This window comes from Lethenteron reissneri, chromosome 59 (assembly GCF_015708825.2).
Source record: "Lethenteron reissneri isolate LAM-NWPU_2019-01 chromosome 59, ASM1570882v1, whole genome shotgun sequence".
NCBI classification, from domain to species: domain Eukaryota; kingdom Metazoa; phylum Chordata; class Hyperoartia; order Petromyzontiformes; family Petromyzontidae; genus Lethenteron; species Lethenteron reissneri.
In genome coordinates, this window is record NC_083837.1 from 962,567 (window position 1) to 982,214 (window position 19,648).

The 19,648-nt window shown below is 52.9% G+C and overlaps 2 protein-coding genes across 6 annotated transcripts in view; both read left to right on the plus strand.

The window, feature by feature from the left end:
• The window catches only part of LOC133357758 (ETS-related transcription factor Elf-1-like), a 37,284-nt gene extending 29,258 nt beyond the window's left edge, over positions 1 to 8,026 (plus strand). For all 5 annotated transcript variants that reach the window (XM_061575870.1, XM_061575871.1, XM_061575872.1 and 2 more), the window contains one exon: positions 219 to 8,026. In XM_061575870.1, coding sequence (XP_061431854.1) covers positions 219 to 729 — 511 coding nt within the window. In that variant the 3' untranslated portion in view covers positions 730 to 8,026. The remainder of the gene's footprint in view (positions 1 to 218) is intronic.
• Positions 8,027 to 13,026: 5,000 nt separating this feature from the next.
• On the plus strand, positions 13,027 to 17,788 carry LOC133357780 (mitochondrial import inner membrane translocase subunit Tim8 A-like). Its single transcript, XM_061575900.1, is given in 4 exon segments — positions 13,027 to 13,072; positions 13,075 to 13,102; positions 13,202 to 13,322; positions 15,661 to 17,788. Coding segments are annotated over 4 exon segments (345 nt in total). The 3' UTR covers positions 15,811 to 17,788.
• The last annotated feature ends 1,860 nt before the right edge of the window (positions 17,789 to 19,648 follow it).

The window sequence follows — 19,648 nt, forward strand, 5'->3', positions numbered from 1 at the left end:
CCGTGCGTACCCCCCGTCCTTCTCGCGTGTCACCTCGCCGGCCTCATCTCTTCGTGTCGGCGAGGGCCGATCCACGGGCCTTCCTCTCGCGGCGGGGGGGGGGGGGCGGGGTGGCACGCCAGTTGAACGCCGCCGATCTGCGAGACGTCCCGAGTCACTGGCACCGTCTCCGATTGTCGCTGACGCGCCGTCGCGCTCCCGCGCGTTCTCGTCCGCAGCGCGGTGCAGATGCCTTCGGTGATCTCCATCGACACCGCCTACCGGCAGTCGGTAGCGCTCTCCTCCGGCCAAGTCATCAACCTCTCCGGCGGGGGCGGCGGCGGCGGTGCCGGCAGCCCGAGAATCCTGCTGCAGACGGCGGGCGGCGGCGCCCTGCACGACCTGCCGCCCGGCACCGTCATCGCCACGACGTACGTGAGCGACGCGGGCGCCGTCGGCTCGGCCGCCACTCCCGCCATCGCCGTGGGGGGGCAGCATCACCAGCACCACCAGCAGCACCACCAGCCTCACGAGTACATCCTGGTGCTGACGCCCGTCGCCAACGGGGAGCACGGAGAGGCGACGCAGCTGCTGTTCTCGCTGCCGAGCGAGCAGGCGCAGACGGCGCCCGGCGCCGCCGCTCCGACGGCGAGCGAGGAGGTGCCGCTGCACATCGTGCCGCACTCGGATGTGGTCGTGTCGGAGAGCCCCGAGGTGGAGGTGGTGACTATGAAGGAGGAGAGGGTGTGACTGGGTGGTTCGGGGGGATTGGGGGCGACGCGGCCGCTGAACCCGTCGCCCCCTTGTCGTCCCCCTCTTCCCGCTACACCCCCCCCCCCTTGACCCCGCGTGCCCGGCGGGCGTCACGTGGGTGTACATACCGCGAAAGGGATCAAAGTGGACTCGGGAGAATATACAAAACTAAATGACAATCAATTTATATGCTTCTCAAAGAAGAGAGTTGTTGTTTGTTTTGGTTTTCTGTTTATTTTGTTGTTGATTTCTTTCGTTTTTTGTTTGTTTTTGTAACTTAAAGCACCGTTGGAGCCCGCCAAAGCTGTCGCTTCCGTCGTAGTAGGTGCCATGACACGTGCAGGCCTCCGCCCCCATCGGTTACCCCCCCCCCCCCGCCAACGAGGACGTCACCGTCGCCTGTACCGACGGACGTTCTCCCGTAACGAAAACAAGCATCCGCCGCCGCCACCTAGTTTAGACCAAAACAAATGTTTACCCCGCCTCTGGGCAACGGGGAGCGAACGTCGTTTTTTTTGCAGTGCATCAAAACACTTTTTTCTTTCTTTTTAAGTGACACGGACTTCCGACCGTTGCCGGGGAATGCTGGCGCAGGTTTTGTCGGCCGCTGTTCATATTGTATAGAGCCTGGTATGTTGAAATTACCAGTATATTTTTGAATTCCCGACGACCCTTTGTCTCGTACCTTATCGGTCGTTTCACGACGGCTTTAAACAAAAACAAACACGTCCTTCCGTTGCGTAATTGCGGCCAGCACCTCGGGCAAAATCAAATTCCCGTGTCCGCCGTTGTACCTGAACACTTATGGCCAGCGGGCGGCAGATGCTCGTCCGCTCTGCAGCAGCAACAACAACCAATGTACAAATACACCGCCTCGGGTGCTGACCGCAATTTTGTGTAATTTTTCTATCGCCCTTTGTGCGTTTTTTTATCGCTCTCTTGTATCTCTCGCTGGTGTACAAATGCAAACTCAAACACTACTACCCCGGAGTTGCGTAACAGCGGGCTCGATTCACCGTCACTCGCCCCCACCGTCTCTCTCTGCCTCTGCTACAAATTGAAGAGGAGCTGTTTGTTGCTGCTCCCTCGGCCGCCGTGGTCACCCGACCGCCCCCCTCGCCCCCCTCCGCGTGTCACGTGTCACCGCGTCCCCTGCGAGCTACGGGGCAGCGGCCACCTTGATGCCGGCGCGACATCCGGGATCGCAAGTCCCCGGTGTCGCTCGCCGGTTAGCGGCCACTGTGGCAACCCCCCCCCCCCACCACCCCGGTGGAGAGTTGGGAAACGTTTTATTAATGCCGATGAAATTTCGGCAAAAATACTCGGGCGTGACCCCCCTGTTGGCTTGCGCAGAGAGAGCTGCTTTGGGTTTGCCCAGCCGCTTGACCCCCGCCCCCCCTCCCAAATTAATTTTGTCACCACCGCTTAAGGTCGCCCGGCACTGCGGTGTCTCGCGTCTCGCTCCCAACGAGTACGCTGTTGAGTGGGCAGGTCGACACCGATTGTTCGCACTTAGAGGAATGTCCGGAGCAATAAACGCAACACGGTTTCTTTTCTTTTACCGAGAAACGAAGGGAGCTGTCGTGTGGTGGGTGTATCCGTGTTGGCACGCGCTGCATCCAACCAGATATCTGTTGATAACGGCCAACGTAGCTGCGTTGCCTGCTGAAAGATGAAATACATTTTTTGTTTATTAGCTGTCGCGGTAAATAAGAGCCTGGATTTTAATTTGAGATTGGGATCCCGACGATTTTCCATTCGCTCAATTTCTTGTCCGCACGGAATGCGCCGGCCACGACCGCTGTGGCCTCGCGTGCCGCTCATTTGGCCGTCTCGCGGCCCTCAAGCCGGCTTGGTCGCATCGACGACGACCAGTTGTGGGTGTGGGGAGGGCCCAGGCCGCCTCCACCCCCCCCCCCCTTGCACGGTCCGTAACAGCCTCAGCCGCCACCAGCCGCCGTCAGACGGTGCACGGCCCCTCCAGCAGACGCCGGCGGAGCGAGATGAGCGTGATGAGGAGCCGTCGTTCAGTCTTCGGCGGCGGGCGAAATCATTGATCCGTGACGACGGCGGTTTTGGCAAAATACACAACCCCAATCGATTACGCAACCCAATACGAGAAGTAGTGGCGTTCCGGACCGTCTTGACGCAAGCGTCATTGAAGCTTCCGATTGAGAAGAAAGTTTTACTTTTCAGTGACTCTGGGGAGCCGCCGTGAGTACAGCCTCCTAGCGACACGATGGCGTGGTGGCTTTGTAGCGCGGCTGTTGTGCGTTTCGAGTTGTCGCTGCTGTGCGCTGCTGTGCGCTGCTGTGCGCTGTTGCGGCACTGCGAGTGAAGTTGATCTCACGTCGGGGCAGACCACGGCGTGCAGCCCTGGGTAAGGTGTCTGTCCGACATAGACTCTACATCCGGTTGGATCTTCGTGATTTAAAGCCTCTCCCTTAAATTTCGATTTAAAGCTTTCGTGACTGCAGGGATTCATCTTCTTGGTTCTTTCGGTAAAGTCACGTAGAAGGGAAGTAATAAAATAATAAAAATACAACATAATAAAATACAATTCTCACGACGTTTCGGCCACAACGCAAGCAGCCGTCCTCAGTTCATTCAGACGCTGTCTTTCCGACAGCCCTGTTCTTCACCTGAGGACGTCGTGAGTATTGTATTTTATTGTTTTATTTGTATTATTTTATTAAAGCCTCTCCCTTCTTTTACTCTCCCCCCCCCCCTTCTGGTCCTTTTCGGTTGCCGATGAACACGAATTTGATGGGGGGACGGACAATAACGCAGTTTAGCGCCAAGCATAACGCGCGGGGTTTTTTTTGGGTTAGAGCGCGTGAATGTAAGCGTGCCGTTAAACCCGCCACCACCACCCGACACAGCCAATTGGTAAGGTTTGTCGCGTGAACAGAACGTGCCGATTCGTCACTAGTCCAGCACTAACCGGTTGCGGTGGAGAGCAAAGCCACCCAACGTTTACAATCGGAGTCCGACGTTTTGCCAGTAATTACAACCGGCATCATCAGGCGGCAGCCAGACTTGTGGAGAAATCCTCCTCCTGTTTAGTTAGTTATATAGAGGGATAGATGTGTGACATCTACTCTCCTTACCGATTGGCTGTGGCGGGTTTAACGACACATTTATATTTACGCGATCTAATCTAATAAAAACCTTTTGTTTATGGATTATATTGGTCGTGAAGGCATCTTACTCTCTGCGTGTGGAGCAGACACGCCCTGTCGTCACCCACTGGGTGCTGACAGTCCTGGGCCACACCGACGATGACATTGTACGTTTACAATTTCTTTCATTAAAAAAAACTAAAATTCTTAGTTTTTTTAAGGTTTCTTAAAAGTCACCTTTTTGTGCGTTAACAGCAACCGTATACACCCCCCCCCCCCCCCGCGAACTCTTCTTAAAGTGTCCCCGGAGTTTCTAATCGCCGCTCATTTTCAAAGAGGGGTACAAAAACACCCCGCACATGCGAAAACACAACTTGTTGTTCCAGGAGACCCGGGAGGGTGCCGGAGAAATTCCTTTTTAAAGTGTCGGAGCGTGCCAGGGAGAGAACTCGTCGCAGAACCTGTACCCCCCCCCCCCCCCCCCCGTATTCCGTCACATTTTCCACCTAATTTTTAAAGGCTCTCAGCGCGGGTAGCGTGGCGTGTGTATCGCCTCCGTCGCGACGCGCTGTTTGTGGCGGGGAGGGGGGTGGGGACGATCGCGACGCTCGTAAGTAGTAAAACCTAAAACGGCAGCGACCACGTGACCGGAGGTTTGTTTTGGGTTGGATCGCGCAGACGTACGAATGCCTCGTGAAACACCGCCACCACCCGACACGGCCAATTGGTCAGGTTTGTCACGTGAACACAACGTGGCAATTTGTTTAGAGTTCAGCACGCACACCGCTCGTGTGTTGGGAGAGTAAATACCGTGTTGACATTTTCGCCGCTCCGTACAACAGCAGCGGCAGCAGCAACAGCAGCAGCAACATCAGCCAGCCTCAGCAGGCGGCAGAGTCGTGGATAAATCCCTCCCCCTCCTGTTTGAGTGGAAACAAATCCCGGCTTGCTGTACAACAGACCGTGCCGATGATCTCGAGGAAACAGCGCTGTGTGCGTGCGCGCATTCGCCTTTTTGAGCGACGCGAAGTATATTTGAAGAGAAAGAGAGAGAGAAAAAACTACAAATTCGGATTTTATTATTTTGACTTTTTGTAAACTCGCAACGTGTGCACCCCCCCCCCTTCCTCGCGTGCCGACTTCCGCAGATGCGCACACGGCCAGAGCTGGAGCCGTGACGCTTAGTTGGAGGGCGCTGCAATTGTAACGCGTACTTTCGGTAATATTCACACGGTAATATTCACACGGTAATGTTTGCCGTGTAACCTACGCTTCCAAGATGTAGCAAATGTTCACTTTAGATTTATTGTTACCCCCCCCCTCCCCAGATAGAGGCGACTGTAGAGGTGGGTAGGCGGGGAGGGTAACGCTCGCTCGGATTTTAACAGAAAATTAGAACGGCGTATGTTCATGCGTCATTTAGTTAGGTTTTAACCAGAGGGGATCCTGGGTAACGTTTGGGCATTGTCCAAAGGTTAACGGAGGAATTCGTCCGTTAATTGATAGCTCAACGAAGTGGCTGATCATCATCATCACGTGGAAATGTGTCGCGGGCAAATAGTCTGAACGCGCGACGTCGATTCTAAATGTGGAGGCAAAAACCGGAGGTGGACCCGGAGAAATATTCGCGCGACCACCGGGAGAGAGAGCGACACGCAAACTCCAAATATACAGCAGGCATCAGGGTTGGGATCGAACCCACGACCTCCTGTAGACCAGGCGAGGTAGTTAACATCTCACCACGGGGAGAGAGAGACACGCAAACTCCAAATATACAGCAGCAGACGTCAGGGTGGGGATTGAACCCACGACCTCCTGTAGACCAGGCGAGGTAGTCAACATCTCACCACCGCGGAGTTTAGATTTCCCTGTCGCACAACCACTCGCTGGGACGTGGACAAAGCGGCCGCGTGAGCGTGGAGGCGGCTACCCGAGTCCCGATTGTCGAAGCGCCGCAACCTCTTTCCCCGCCTGCGAAGTTTCGTTCCATGCCGTCTCTGCGCGTTACACCGCGAGCAGTCCTATGCAACTTTGTTGCTTCGGTGGTTTGCAAAGACCCAGAAACAAACTCGAGAGAGCCGGGAGTTTTGAGCTGCGCTTGCTGCTGCTTCCAACGCACGCCGTTCCCTTCACTCTTCTGGCTTCGGCCCGGTGATCGGTTTTGACGCCCTCTGACATGTTTTGCTCCCGACCATTTGGCCAGCGGAGCTCGCCGACACACGAGACGAAATTCGAGGTGGAGTTCTGTGGCACGGGAGGACCGCGGCTCTTCGGTGAGCCACGCGCAGCGGAGACCGCCAGGGATATCGGCCGAATCGATCTTCTGTTTTAAGCGACGTGACAAAAAAACCCTTTCACGTGATTTTGGCCACGCGTTTTGAGAGTAAGGAATTGGATCGCCGTGCAGTGCTCCCTCGATACTCGCGGGGGATGATGCTCTTCCCGGAGATGCTCGTGAGTAGGACATTTCTGCGTGTAACGATGTTGGCTCTGCGAATATCCTGCACGGCAACGTCTGCAGATGCGTCTAAATCTTCGAGATATTCTCTCTCGCCACGATCTCTCTCCAGTGGTAGCGGTGTCTGCCCTCCCCTCTCGCCTCGACCACCCGGTCCATGGAGCTCGCTCTGAACGCGCGTGGTATTGAGGTGTGTGCAACGAAAACTTCAAAAAATACTACTCTTGTGGGGGAGAACGCAACTTTTATAAAGAGTGCTGTGCGCTTAAAAAAAAATAGCGGGTCCGTTTTGTGAATGTGTACTGAAGGTGGTTAGCTTTTATTTTAGCGGGTGAAGTCCACTCAGCTACTGGCTTTTTTTCTTCCCAGAGGCGACCTGGCCACTTGTGATGGAAAGTCCAAGTGACTTACATCATCATCACACGTGGGGATTGATAGCAGCAGCCAAATAATATAGATGCAGGTTTCTAAATGTGGAGGGGAGGCAAAACCGGAGGAACCCGGAGAGCACTCTACAGGAACATGCTGCAGACTCCACTCACTGACACTACCAACACTTTCACACTCACTACCAACACTTTCACACTCACTACCAACACTTTCACTCGCTCTCATCCTCCCACTCACTCTCACCCTGCCACTCACCCAGCCACTCTCACCCTGCTATTCTCACTCACCCTGCCATTCTCTCTCACCCTGCTATTCTCACTCACCCTGCCATTCTCACTCACCCTGCCACTCACTCACCCTGCCACTCACTCACCCTGCCACTCACCCAGCCACTCACTCTCACCCGGCCATTCTCATTCACCCAGCCATTCACTCTCACCCAGCCACTCACTCACCCACTCACCCTGCCACTCACTCACCCAGCCACCCACTCTCACCCTGCCACTCACACTCACCCAGCCACTCACACTCACCCAGCCACTCACCCAGCCACTCACCCTGCCACTCACTCTCACCCTGCCACTCACTCTCACCCTGCCACTCACTCTCACCCAGCCACTCACACTCACCCAGCCACTCACTCACCCAGCCACTCACTCACCCAGCCACTCACTCACCCAGCCACTCACTCACCCAGCCACTGACTCACCCAGCCACTCACTCACCCAGCCACTCACTCACCCAGCCACTCACCCAGCCACTCACTCACCCAGCCACTCACTCACCCTGCCACTGAAGAAGACTGTGAGGGCCGGCGTGTGGAGGGCCGGCTTCCGTTTCGAGCGCAGCGTCGTCGCCCGCCTACAAAACAAACCGTTCCACCGGCGGGAAAGGTTTTTTGTTGCGCCCCCTGCAGATCACGTTACCGAGTTCCCCTACACGTGCAGCAGCAATATCCACACTAACTAGCCGAGTAGCCCACCGACACTCCACCTTTGCGTCCGATAGATCGCGCCGTGGGCACGGGGAGTCATTCGGAGGCGGAGGGGGGGGCGGGTGCTTTTAGAATCTCCGGCGATGTCTGTGACCTGGACTTTTTAAAGATTTCTTATTATTACAGACCCCTTGTCTGCGACCGGGCGTGCGCGTGTGTGTACATAGTGTTCAAATGAAATAAAAATACCGCGTAACATCATTTGCAACATTTAATCCATGGAAAAGGAAGAAAAGTCGGAGGAGAATATATGCCTTAACCGTGTGCTTTTTATATACCTGTGATTATTCATTATCATGAATAAAGTACTTTGTCATAATATGACTCGAACGTGATGCATTTGTACGCTTTATTGAAACGCACTTGTTCACATTCGGGTCAACGTGCGGACAAGATTCGCCGGACATCCCCGGTGTGGCAGGGACCTCCTGGAAACAATGTCTTGAGATTCTGTGCAACTCCTGGGGAAACACCTGGCATTGCCAGACGTGGTGTGGATTTAGTCAATTAAACTAAACTACATCATGGGACCTCCTTTGCCAATACCAAAATATGAGAATAGGGTTTCCACTTTTTTCTGGCAACAAAACAGTTAAGTTGTTAACACACCAAACTGAAACGTTTTACAAGGAATCCTGTCTGCATGAACTGGCAAAGTAGGTCCCATGATGTAGTTGCTCACCCCCAGCCCTCATTACTCTGATGGTGGCATTGTCTTTGTGCTGTGTACGCCTTTGGGCATCCTCTGGTCTCACACCGTTTGAGACAAGACTCAAAAGAAAGCTGTCTCTGGTGTGGACCAATCGGCTTCAAAGTCAATGCATTTTATTATCACAGTGTTTTTTGTTTGCATTCTGACCACAAGTATTGTGGTTAATCCAGACGTGATTCCTTGTATAAGGTTTCGGTTTGGTGTTTTAACATCTTAACACCTTTAAATTTTGATTTAAATCTTTCGTGATTGCAGGGGTTCATATTCTTGGTTCTTTCGGTAAAGTCACGTAGAAGGGAAATAATACAATAATAAAAATATAAAACAATAAAAATTATCACGACGTTTCGACTGCAACACAAGCAATCATCAGGTGTGAAATCCACAGCAAGAAATGTGTGGATTTCACACCTGATGATGATTGCTTGAGTTGCAGTCAAAACGTGAGAATTTTATTGTTTGATATTTGTATTATTTTATTATTTCCCTTCTACGTGACTTTACCGAAAGAACCAAGAATATGTATCTTAACAGTTGTTTTGTTGGCAGAAAAAAATGGGAAAACCTATTCTCATTAACTAAACTACGTTTTTATTTTAGCAGATAAGGCCCCACTGAGCTACGCAGCTCTTTCAGAAGCCTCCTGGCCACGGATGATGATACCTCGACGAAAGTGGCTGATCACGTGGAAATGCATCACGTCCAAATTCTCTTAATCGCATGATGTCGATTCTAAATGTGGAGGGGAAAATCTGAGAGATCCACGCGACCCAGGGGAGAGAGACACGCAAACTCCAAATATACAACAGACGTCAGCATCGGTATCGAACCCACGACCTCCTGCATACCAGGCGAGGTAGTTAACATCTCCCAGCCACCGTCGTGGATTTATTCCTAGCACGGCGGCGGCTCATGCCCGTGTAATCCAGGGTTGGCAGATCACGCCGAGATGGAGCCCCGTGAAGGAGCGAGGCACCCACCAACAGTGTGATGCCTGCCACGAGGTAAGGCGGGTGGCCGATGTTGTTACCACACCACACCAGGTACTCATTTGAGGCCGAGTCGACCTAGGGGGGGGGACGCCCAGCACCGGTTTGGATAGTCGGCGTTGTTGGCCGTGAACGGGGGGAGCACATCGACCCACGCCGCGGTGGCTGCTCCGGTCCACTGGACACGTGACCCCCTCGGACACGTGACCCGAAACGACTCCACAGAACTCAGAAAAAAACTAAAAAATTGGAAAGGCTTTTTTTCTTTTCAGAAGACAGATGCGTAACCGCGCTGCCAGGGGGCGTTGGAATAAAATGAAATAAACTAAACCCCCCCCCCCCCCCCATGGTTGTAGGAGCGGTCCTGGAGGCGACTCGGGAGAGGTGGTGGCTCCTGGTGTAAACACATTCCTGCTGCGGAGGGAGCTGGTAGGAACGTTGGGTTGCTCGGTCAATGGCCTGCAGGGTCAACGGCGGCGTGGTGTATTCCGCAAATATGCCCGACTGTGAGGGCGGGCACAAGCCAGCGTGAGTAGGTTAAACGTTGAGTTTTATAAGGGCACCACGGGGTGACCAGCCCATCCTCACCCAGCACCACCCCTCCCCACCCAGCCCCTCCCCACCCTCTCCACCCAGCCCCTCCCCACCCTCCCCTCCCCACCCAGCCCCTGAGTGAGTGAGTGGCTGGGTGAGTGGGTGGCTGGGTGAGTGAGTGACTGAATGAGTGAGTGGCAGGGTGAGTGAGTGGCTGGGTGAGTGAGTGGCTGGGTGAGTGAGTGGCAGGGAGAGTGAGTGGCTGGGTGAGTGAGTGGCTGGCTGGGTGAGTGAGTGGCTGGGTGAGTGGGTAGCTGGGTGAGTGGGTGGCTGTGTGAGTGGGTGGCTGAGTGAGTGAGTCGCTGAGTGAGTGGCTGGGAGAGTGAGTGGCTGTGTGAGTGGGTGGCTGGGTGAGTGAGTCGCTGAGTGAGTGAGTGGCTGGGAGAGTGAGTGGCTGGGTGAGTGGGTAGCTGGGTGAGTGGGTGGCTGTGTGAGTGGGTGGCTGAGTGAGTGAGTCGCTGAGTGAGTGAGTGGCTGGGTGAGTGAGTGGCTGGGTGAGTGGGTAGCTGGGTGAGTGAGTGGCTGGGTGAGTGAGTGGCTGGGTGAGTGAGTCGCTGAGTGAGTGAGTGGCTGGGAGAGTGGGTGGCTGAGTGAGTGAGTGGCAGGGTGAGTGAGTGGCTGTGTGAGTGGGTGGCTGAGTGAGTGAGTGGCTGGGAGAGTGAGTGGCTGGGTGAGTGGGTAGCTGGGTGAGTGGGTGGCTGTGTGAGTGGGTGGCTGAGTGAGTGAGTCGCTGAGTGAGTGAGTGGCTGGGTGAGTGAGTGGCTGGGTGAGTGGGTAGCTGGGTGAGTGAGTGGCTGGGTGAGTGAGTGGCTGGGTGAGTGAGTCGCTGAGTGAGTGAGTGGCTGGGAGAGTGAGTCGCTGAGTGAGTGAGTGGCTGGGAGAGTGAGTGGCTGTGTGAGTGGGTGGCTGGGTGAGTGAGTCGCTGAGTGAGTGAGTGGCTGGGAGAGTGGGTGGCTGAGTGAGTGAGTGGCAGGGTGAGTGAGTGGCTGGGTGAGTGGGTGGCTGGGTGAGTGGGTGGCTGGCTGGGTGAGTGGCTGAGTGAGTGAGTGGCTGGGTGAGTGAGTGGCTGGGTGAGTGAGTGGCTGGGTGAGTGAGTGGCTGGCTGGGTGAGTGGCTGGGTGTTCTGTCTATACCCTCAAGCAGTGCAGTGCCGCATGGTGACAGAGATGTTAGTCAGTGTAACACGCAGCAGGAGGCTATCGTGACCAATATCATCCTTAATAGAGGTGTTTTGGGTTAGATCGCGTAAATATATGAATGTTGTGTCGTTAAACCCGCCGCCACCACCCGACACAGCCAACTAATAAGGGTTGTCACGTAAACAGAACGTGGCCAATTCGTCACTAGTACAGCGCTAACCGGTTGTGAGTTGGAGAGTCAACCCACTACAACATTCACAATCCGAGTACGACGTTTCGCCAGTAATTACAAGTAGCATCATCAGGCGACAGCCAGATGTTGATTCTGTATACGAGCAGTCCACGAGATACGAACGTTTGACTTACGAACGCCCGTTCTTACGAACGTACCGCCATAAGGTGTTTTCTTTTTCGATTTAAAGCTTTCGTGACTGCAGGGATTCATCTTCTTGGTTCTTTCGGTAAAGTCACGTAGAAGGGAAGTAATAAAATAATAAAAATAAAACATAATAAAGTAATTCTCACGATGTTTCGGCCACAACGCAAGCAGCCGTCCTCAGCGTCTTTCCGACAGACCTGTTCTTCACCTGAGGACGCTGCTTGCGTTGTGGCCGAAACGTCGTGAGAATTATTTTATTATGCTTTATTTTTATTATTTTATTACTTCCCTTCTACGTGACTTTACCGAGAGAACCAAGAAGGTGTTATCTTTTTTGTAACCATCTGACTCGCGAACTATTTTGTTCGGCGGAGCGATCTTCTGCGAGGGAGTCGTGATGAGTCCCAGCATCTCACCTGTTGCCCCCCCCCCCCCACCCCCCTTCCGACAAGCAAGCCGGCATCACGACTCAAGGCAAGTGAAAAACTATTTATTTTCATGTTATTTTATTTTAAGTTTTATTTACAGTATTTATTACAGTAGTACATGCAAATGTACAATATTTATTCTTATTCATGAGTTCAACAATAGTCCCCCCCCCCTTTTTTAAATCCTTTATATTAAGTTTGCTTGCTTGCTTACGACCGTGCAAATCTTTCGGTCGTTTTTTAACCCACTTCCCGTGATCCAATCGAGCTGACATTTTCCACACAGACTCGTTGTGCCAGACAATTATTGTTCGTGAAAATTTTTTTCCAAAATTTTACACTGTTTAGGGAAAACAAATTAAATATTTAATTACCAATTGCTTAATGGTGGCAGACAATCATCTGACCCATAGGTGGCAGCCATCTCAAGCCAGAGGACGAGGGGACTCTAGCCGCCACGCATATAAAGGATTTATAGTGAAAAACTTTGTTTTTACCGGTTATACTTATTAAACCATGACAAAATGTTACAACGCTGAGCGCATTTCTAATGACATTTTGAGTTCCGAGATACGAACAATTCGACTTACGAACGGTCCCCGTTGGGGGAGGGGGCGAGGGTGACGTCACCGTTCGTAAGTCGAGGACCGTCCTCAGTCAGCGCCAGGGCCGAGACGGAAACGCGCGTGGTTGGCGGCCATCTTTGTAAGGGACGACTCCATTGAATCTTGAGCCACGTGCGTCGTGGGGGGTGCGGGTGGGGGAGCGGTGGTGCAGCGGTTAGCGCGCTGCTCTACTGAACCTGGTGAACCGAGTTCGATTACCCCTCACGGCCAACACCGAGTGACGATTATCTGAACCGCTCCTGGGTCTCCCCTAGGTCGACTCAGCCTCAAAGGAGTACCTGGTGCGGTGTGTAAAAACATCGCCACTAGGGAGACAAAGGCGGTCGGGCGTGGTGCTGGCCACCCACCCCCTCGTGTACCGTTCTGGCCTTCATAGGTGCTACTCGCTAACAGCACTTGCCCCTCCAGCCTGTTAAGGCTACACGGGGGGGAGGTCTTTGTCTGTGTCATTACCCTACGTAAGATGGCCGCCTGGTTACTCCGTCGCGTTTCGCGTGACGTCACTTCCCCCTTCCACAGTGCCGCTCACGAGCCACAAGGTGACACGCGCGGGGCCTGCGGAGTTCGTTGCGTTTCGTTCCTTTTCATCGTTCGCGAACGAATCGTCTCGTTCACCCCCCTGTCCGTTGTGTGGACAGGAGCGACATGATGGTGGAGGGAGCGCCACAGGCCGACCCCGAGCTGCAGCGGTTCATCGAGAGCGAGACGCAGCGGCAGCGCTTCCAGCAAGTGGTGCACAGCGTGACGGACATGTGCTGGGTGAGACTAGTTCACTCGGTCGTTCATTCAGTCGTTCACTCGGTCGTTTATTCGGTCCTTCATTCGGTCATTCATTCACTTAGTCATTCAGTCATTCATTCAGTCATTCACTTAGTCATTCACTTACTCATTAACTCGGTCATTCACTCGGTTATTAACTCGGTCATTCACTCGGTCATTCGCTTAGTCATTCACTTAGTCATTCACTTAGTCATTCACTTAGTCATTCACTTGGCCATTCACTCGGTCATTCACTCGGTCATTCACTTAGTCATTCACTCGGTCATTCACCCAGTCAGTCACTTAGTCATTCCAGCAAGTGGTGCACAACGTGACGGACACGTGCGCTGCGTGAGCCTCCCACATTCACTCATTCACTCGCCCTATTCATTCGCTCGCCCTATTCGTTCACCCATTCACTCGTTCGCGGCTGGACGCAGAGCCGTCGTTGCCAGCAAGTGGGGCGTGCAAGGCCGCAAGGTCACAAGGTCACGGTGCCAGGGCACGTGCGCGCAAAGAAGCCCCCAACATGTCTGTCTTGTTACATCGTGAAGGGGCCGTCGGCTGAGCAACTGCACTGCTCGTTCATTCGTCGAATGAGACCGTCGTAAACATCCACGTGTGGTCACTGATGAATGAAGAACCTTTCCGAATGTATGTTGAACTTCTCTCACACCGTATGTAGCCAGCCGTGCTGCGTTGAGTCTATGGTGCAGTGTTGAGTCTATGGTGCAGTGTTGAGTCTGTGGGCAGTGTTGAGTCTATGGGCAGTGTTGAGTCTATGGTGCAGTGTGAGTCTATGGGCAGTGTTGAGTCTATGGGTAGTGTTGAGTCTATGGGTAGTGTTGAGTCTATGGTGCAGTGTTGAGTCTGTGGGCAGTGTTGAGTCTATGGGCAGTGTTGAGTCTATGGTGCAGTGTTGAGTCTGTGGGCAGTGTTGAGTCTATGGGTAGTGTTGAGTCTATGGGTAGTGTTGAGTCTATGGTGCAGTGTTGAGTCTACGGGCAGTTTTGAGTCTACGGGCAGTTTTGAGTCTACGGGCAGTGTTGAGTCTGTGGGCAGTGTTGAGTCTGTGGGCAGTGTTGAGTCTGTGGGCAGTGTTGAGTCTGTGGGCAGTGTTGAGTCTGTGGGCAGTGTTGAGTCTGTGGGCAGTGTTGCGTCTGTGGGTAGTGTTGAGTCTGTGGGCAGTGTTGAGTCTGTGGGCAGTGTTGAGTCTGTGGGCAGTGTTGAGTCTGTGGGCAGTGTTGAGTCTGTGGGCAGTGTTGAGTCTGTGGGCAGTGTTGAGTCTGTGGGCAGTGTTGAGTCTGTGGGCAGTGTTGCGTCTGTGGGCAGTGTTGAGTCTGTGGGCAGTGTTGAGTCTGTGGGCAGTGTTGAGTCTGTGGGCAGTGTTGAGTCTGTGGGCAGTGTTGAGTCTGTGGGCAGTGTTGAGTCTGTGGGCAGTGTTGAGTCTACGGTCAGTGTTGAGTCTGTGGGCAGTGTTGAGTCTATGGGCAGTGTTGAGTCTGTGGGCCGTGTTAGTCAATGTTGAGTCTATGGGCAGTATTGAGTCTGGGTAGTGTTGAGTCTATGGGCAGTGTTGAGTCTATGGTCAGTGTTGAGTCTATGGGCAGTGTTGCGTCTATGGGTAGTGTTGAGTCTATGGGCAGTGTTAGTCAATGTTGAGTCTATGGGCAGTGTTGAGTCTATGGGTAGTGTTGAGTCTGGGCAGTGTTGAGTCTGTGGGCAGTGTTGAGTCTGTGGGCAGTGTTGAGTCTGTGGGTAGTGTTGAGTCTGTGGGCAGTGTTGAGTCTGTGGGCAGTGTTGAGTCTGTGGGCAGTGTTGAGTCTGTGGGCAGTGTTGAGTCTATGGGTAGTGTTGAGTCTGTGGGCAGTGTTGAGTCTATGGGCAGTGTTGAGTCTATGGGCAGTGTTGAGTCTGTGGGCAGTGTTAGTCTATGGGCAGTGTTGAGTCTATGGGCAGTGTTGAGGCTATGGGCAGTGTTGAGTCTGTGGGCAGTGTTAGTCTGTGGGCAGTGTTGAGTCTATGGGCAGTGTTGAGTCTATGGGCAGTGTTGGAGTTTGCGTGTGTCTCTCGCTGTGATTTTTCTCCGGGTCCTCCGGTTTTTCCCTCCACATTTAGGATCAACGTCACGCGTTTAGAGCATTTGGCTGCTGCGATAAACACCCACACTTCGTTGAGCTATCACTTGTCATTGCCAGGTCGCTTCTGAGCTAAGTTCCTCGGTGAATTAAATAGTATACGGCGGCGGGAACCTTTTTGTCTGTGCGTGTGTGTGTGCCTGTGTGCGTGTGTGTGCGCGTGTGTGTGTGCGTGTGCGCGTGTGTGCGTGCGTGTGCAGGAGAAATGCATGGACAAGCCCGGACCCAAGCTGGACAGCCGCACAGAGGTGTGCCTCGTGAACTGCGTGGGAAGATTCATCGACACGAGCAAATTCGTGCTCAACCGTCTGGAGCAGAACAGCAAGGGGCGGCTGGGCATGGGCGAGTGAAGAGGATCCGAGGCTCCGTGCGCATGTGTGTGCGTGCGTGTGCACACTCAAGTCACAGCACGCACATGGGACAAGCACGTGGATGCACGCACAGCCACACGTACACACGCACAGGCCGTTGTTGTGACGGCACGCACGCACAGGCGCTGCATGCTAGCGATCGTACGCATGCAGCGCACGCACGTATGCACGTAGACACGCGCGCACACACGCACACAGCCGTCATGTCTCACTAAGTGGGGGTGACATCACCAGTGCAGCAGTTGTGTCAGGCTAGGTGCACTTTGAGGCCAAGTGCAGTGTCAAAGGCGCCCGATACACGTACTCGCACGCTCACACGACACTGGTACAGATTCACTCGCTCGCCCGTGCACATCTACACCGCGCTCGTTCCAATGCGCCAGAATCCATCGTTGTACTGTATACTATGCTCCCCATCAGCTGACAAGACCACTGGGATTATATAAGCAGAGGAGAGTGCGGCCGAGGCGGTTGTCGTCATGTACAATCATTCTCACGCCTTCGCTCTCATCCCCCCCCACCACCTTCACCGCACTGAGCAGCTCGGTGAAGTCCGGTCAAACAATCGCAACGGTCCCCTCCCCCCCCACGCCCCTTACGGCTTTGGCAGAGTCCCGGCATCCAGAGACTGGGCCCACGAATCGAGGCCGCGGGTGAACTTGCGTAACCGCCGGCAAAGGGCGCTGCCATCTTCGCGGTTTGCGGGCTCCCCTCGTTTCGGCGCGGAGAGCGACGTCGTACCGAAAACCCTGCGGCGTGCCGCCGTGGAGACGGCCATTGTCGACCACGCGGTCCGTCCACTGCCGGCGGGCGAAGGCCCTGTGCTGAAACGTCGGCTGCCGCATGCTGGAGCCCGATTTTGATCGCCCGATTGATTATTAAAATGGTGTTCCGCTAAATATCTCGCCGCATGACATTTTGTGCAGTCTTTCGGTCTGCGAGCCCCGAGCAGACGTTCATCTCGATTTGGTTACGGTACGGTGAGACCCATGTGTCGGAGCTAGGCCTCGGCAAGGTAGGGTAATTTACCCTTTTTACCGGGGTAAAGGGGAAGGGTAAAGGTGTCGACATGCCAAGGGGTAAGGTAATGGGTAGGGTAAATGTAGCACGGAAGAATTACCCGGTAGGGTAAAGGTAGCGCGAAGTATTACCCGGTGAACACCTTGTTTACCGCTCGCTAAAAGCTCCGTGGCGCAGTCCGTGGCCTCCATTTAAAATTGGAATCATCGAGAATATTAAATATGAATAAAGCGCTCTACCTCGCATTTACCTGTTATACACCTTTTTCATGTGTAGTAGTACCCCAGTTATTACCCTGTAATCAGGTCATTTTTATGGGGTAAGGGTAAAGGTAGGCTCGTTGCTTTTTGACCTGTTACCTTACCTTGCTAATGGCAAAAGGTAAGGGTAGAGTGATTGTTTTGTGGTAAGGTAAAAGGTAGGGTAAAGGTAGGCTCGTTGTATTTACCTTACCTTGCCGAGGCCTAGTCGAAGCGGCTTGCAGCGAGTTTTTATTTATTTTTGAATGAAAGGCACGAGCCACTTGTTTTATTCGATCGCGTCATCGCTTTTGACGTCGGGGTCACGTGACTGACGGAAAACCATGCCGCGCGATACTCCGGTGCTTTTGCGGTGTTGTGCGCGCGTGCTCGGCAAAGTTGTCTGACGTTTCGGTCGACGTGGTCGAGAGCCGCTCTCAGGAGCGATTCAGCTGCCGAAAGACTCGTTCGTTCGCTTTCCCGAAGAATATCCCCAGCACCGTGGATCTGTGACAACCGCGCGGACCTACTCCGTAGCCTCTTAATATTTACACGTACCCACGCACGTACCCACGCACGTACCCATGCACGTACCCACACACGTATCCCACGCACGTACACACATACCCACCCACACGTCTGTGCATTGACATAAATCTCTGTTTATTAAAAAAAATATATGGATACCCGAACTCCTACCACGGTGCCAGAGTGCCGGACTTTTTAAAATACTTAATATTAAGTTCGCTTGCTTGCTTGCTTGCTTACGACCGTGCAAATCTTTAGGTCGTTTTTAACCCACTTCCCGTGATCCAATCGAGTTTACATTTTCCACACAGACTCGTTCGTGACAATTAATGTTCGTGAAAAAATTTTTAAAAATTTTACACTTTTTAGGACAAAAATATTATATTTAATTACCAATTGCTTAATGGTGCAATGCAATCATCTGACCCATAGGTGGCAGCCATCTCAAGCCAGATGACGAGAGGACTCTAGCCGCCACGCATATAAAGGATTTATAGTGAAAAACTTTGTTTTTACGGGTTTACTTGTTTTTGGGTTCGATCGCGTGAAGATATGAATGTGTCATTAAACCCGCCAGCGCCCAACACGGCCAATTAGTAAGGTTCGGCACGTGAACAGAACGTGCCAATTCGTTACGAGTACAGCACCACCGGTGTGTTGAGAGCCAAGCGCAACATGTACAACACACAACCGATGTATGTACTGTGTGGGGGCTCTCGCCCCCCCCCCCTGTCCTTGAAGTTGATTGGTCCACACCCGAGACAGCTTTCCTTAGAGCCTAGTCTCACATGGGTTGGACCCAAAAATAATACTCAATGACAGTGCACATTATCAGAGTTAGGTGTTTTGTTTGCATTGTGACTGCAGGTATTGTGGTCTATGCAAAAATGAATCCTTGTAAAAAGGTATCAGTTTTGTTGCCAGATAAAAGGGTAAAAAAACAATTATACTTTTTACTGGCAAATGAGGTTCCCATGATGTCTGACCAATTGCATGTAATGTGAAAACGATTTTCATAGGCAGAATAAATAACATTTAAATTAAACTGTGCATCAGCGCAATTCAATTGGTTTGGTAATAGCAAGGGAAAATAGAATGAAGTGATCTCCAAAAAATAAGTACTTTTTGACTGTAAATAAAATTGTAAGGAGTAAAAAGTACTGTTTTTTCTAAAAAAATGTAATTAAGTAAAAGTATTGATTTTTATTCGTACTCAAGTAAAGTAAAACTCCCCAAAAATAATACTTAAATAAAGTAATCAAGTAAAATTACTCAAGTACTTTACAGATCTGCCTCTCACCCATTCATCCACACCCATTCACCCACTCACGCATTCACCTACCCACCCACTCACCTACCCAGCCACCAACCCACCTACCCACTCACCCGCCCACACACCCATTCATCCACTCACCCACTCACCTACCCAGCCACCCACACACTCACCCATTCACCCACACCCATTCATCCACTCACCTACCCACCCACTCACCTACCCAGCCACCAACCCACCTACCCACTCACCCACCCATTCACCCACACACCCATTCATCCACTCACCCACCCACTCACCCACCTACCCACTCACCTACCCACTCACCCAACCACTCACCCATTCACCCACTCCCATTCATCCACTCACCCACTCACCTACCCACCGACCCACCGACTCACCTACCCAGCCACCAACCCACCTACCCACTCACCCAACCACTCACCCATTCACCCACACACCCATTCATCCACTCACCCACCCACTCACCCACCTACCCACTCACCCAACCACTCACCCATTCACCCACACACCCATTCATCCACTCACCCACTCACCTACCCACCCACTCACCTACCCAGCCACCAACCCACCTACCCACTCACCCAACCACTCACCCATTCACCCACCCACCCACAGAGGCCACTTTAGAGACAGAATTCTGTAGTTTTCTAATCGTAGCCATGGAGTACAACGCTTTTGTGACGTCACGGCATTACGTCACGCGCTGGCCATCCCCGGCTTTTACACAAAGCAA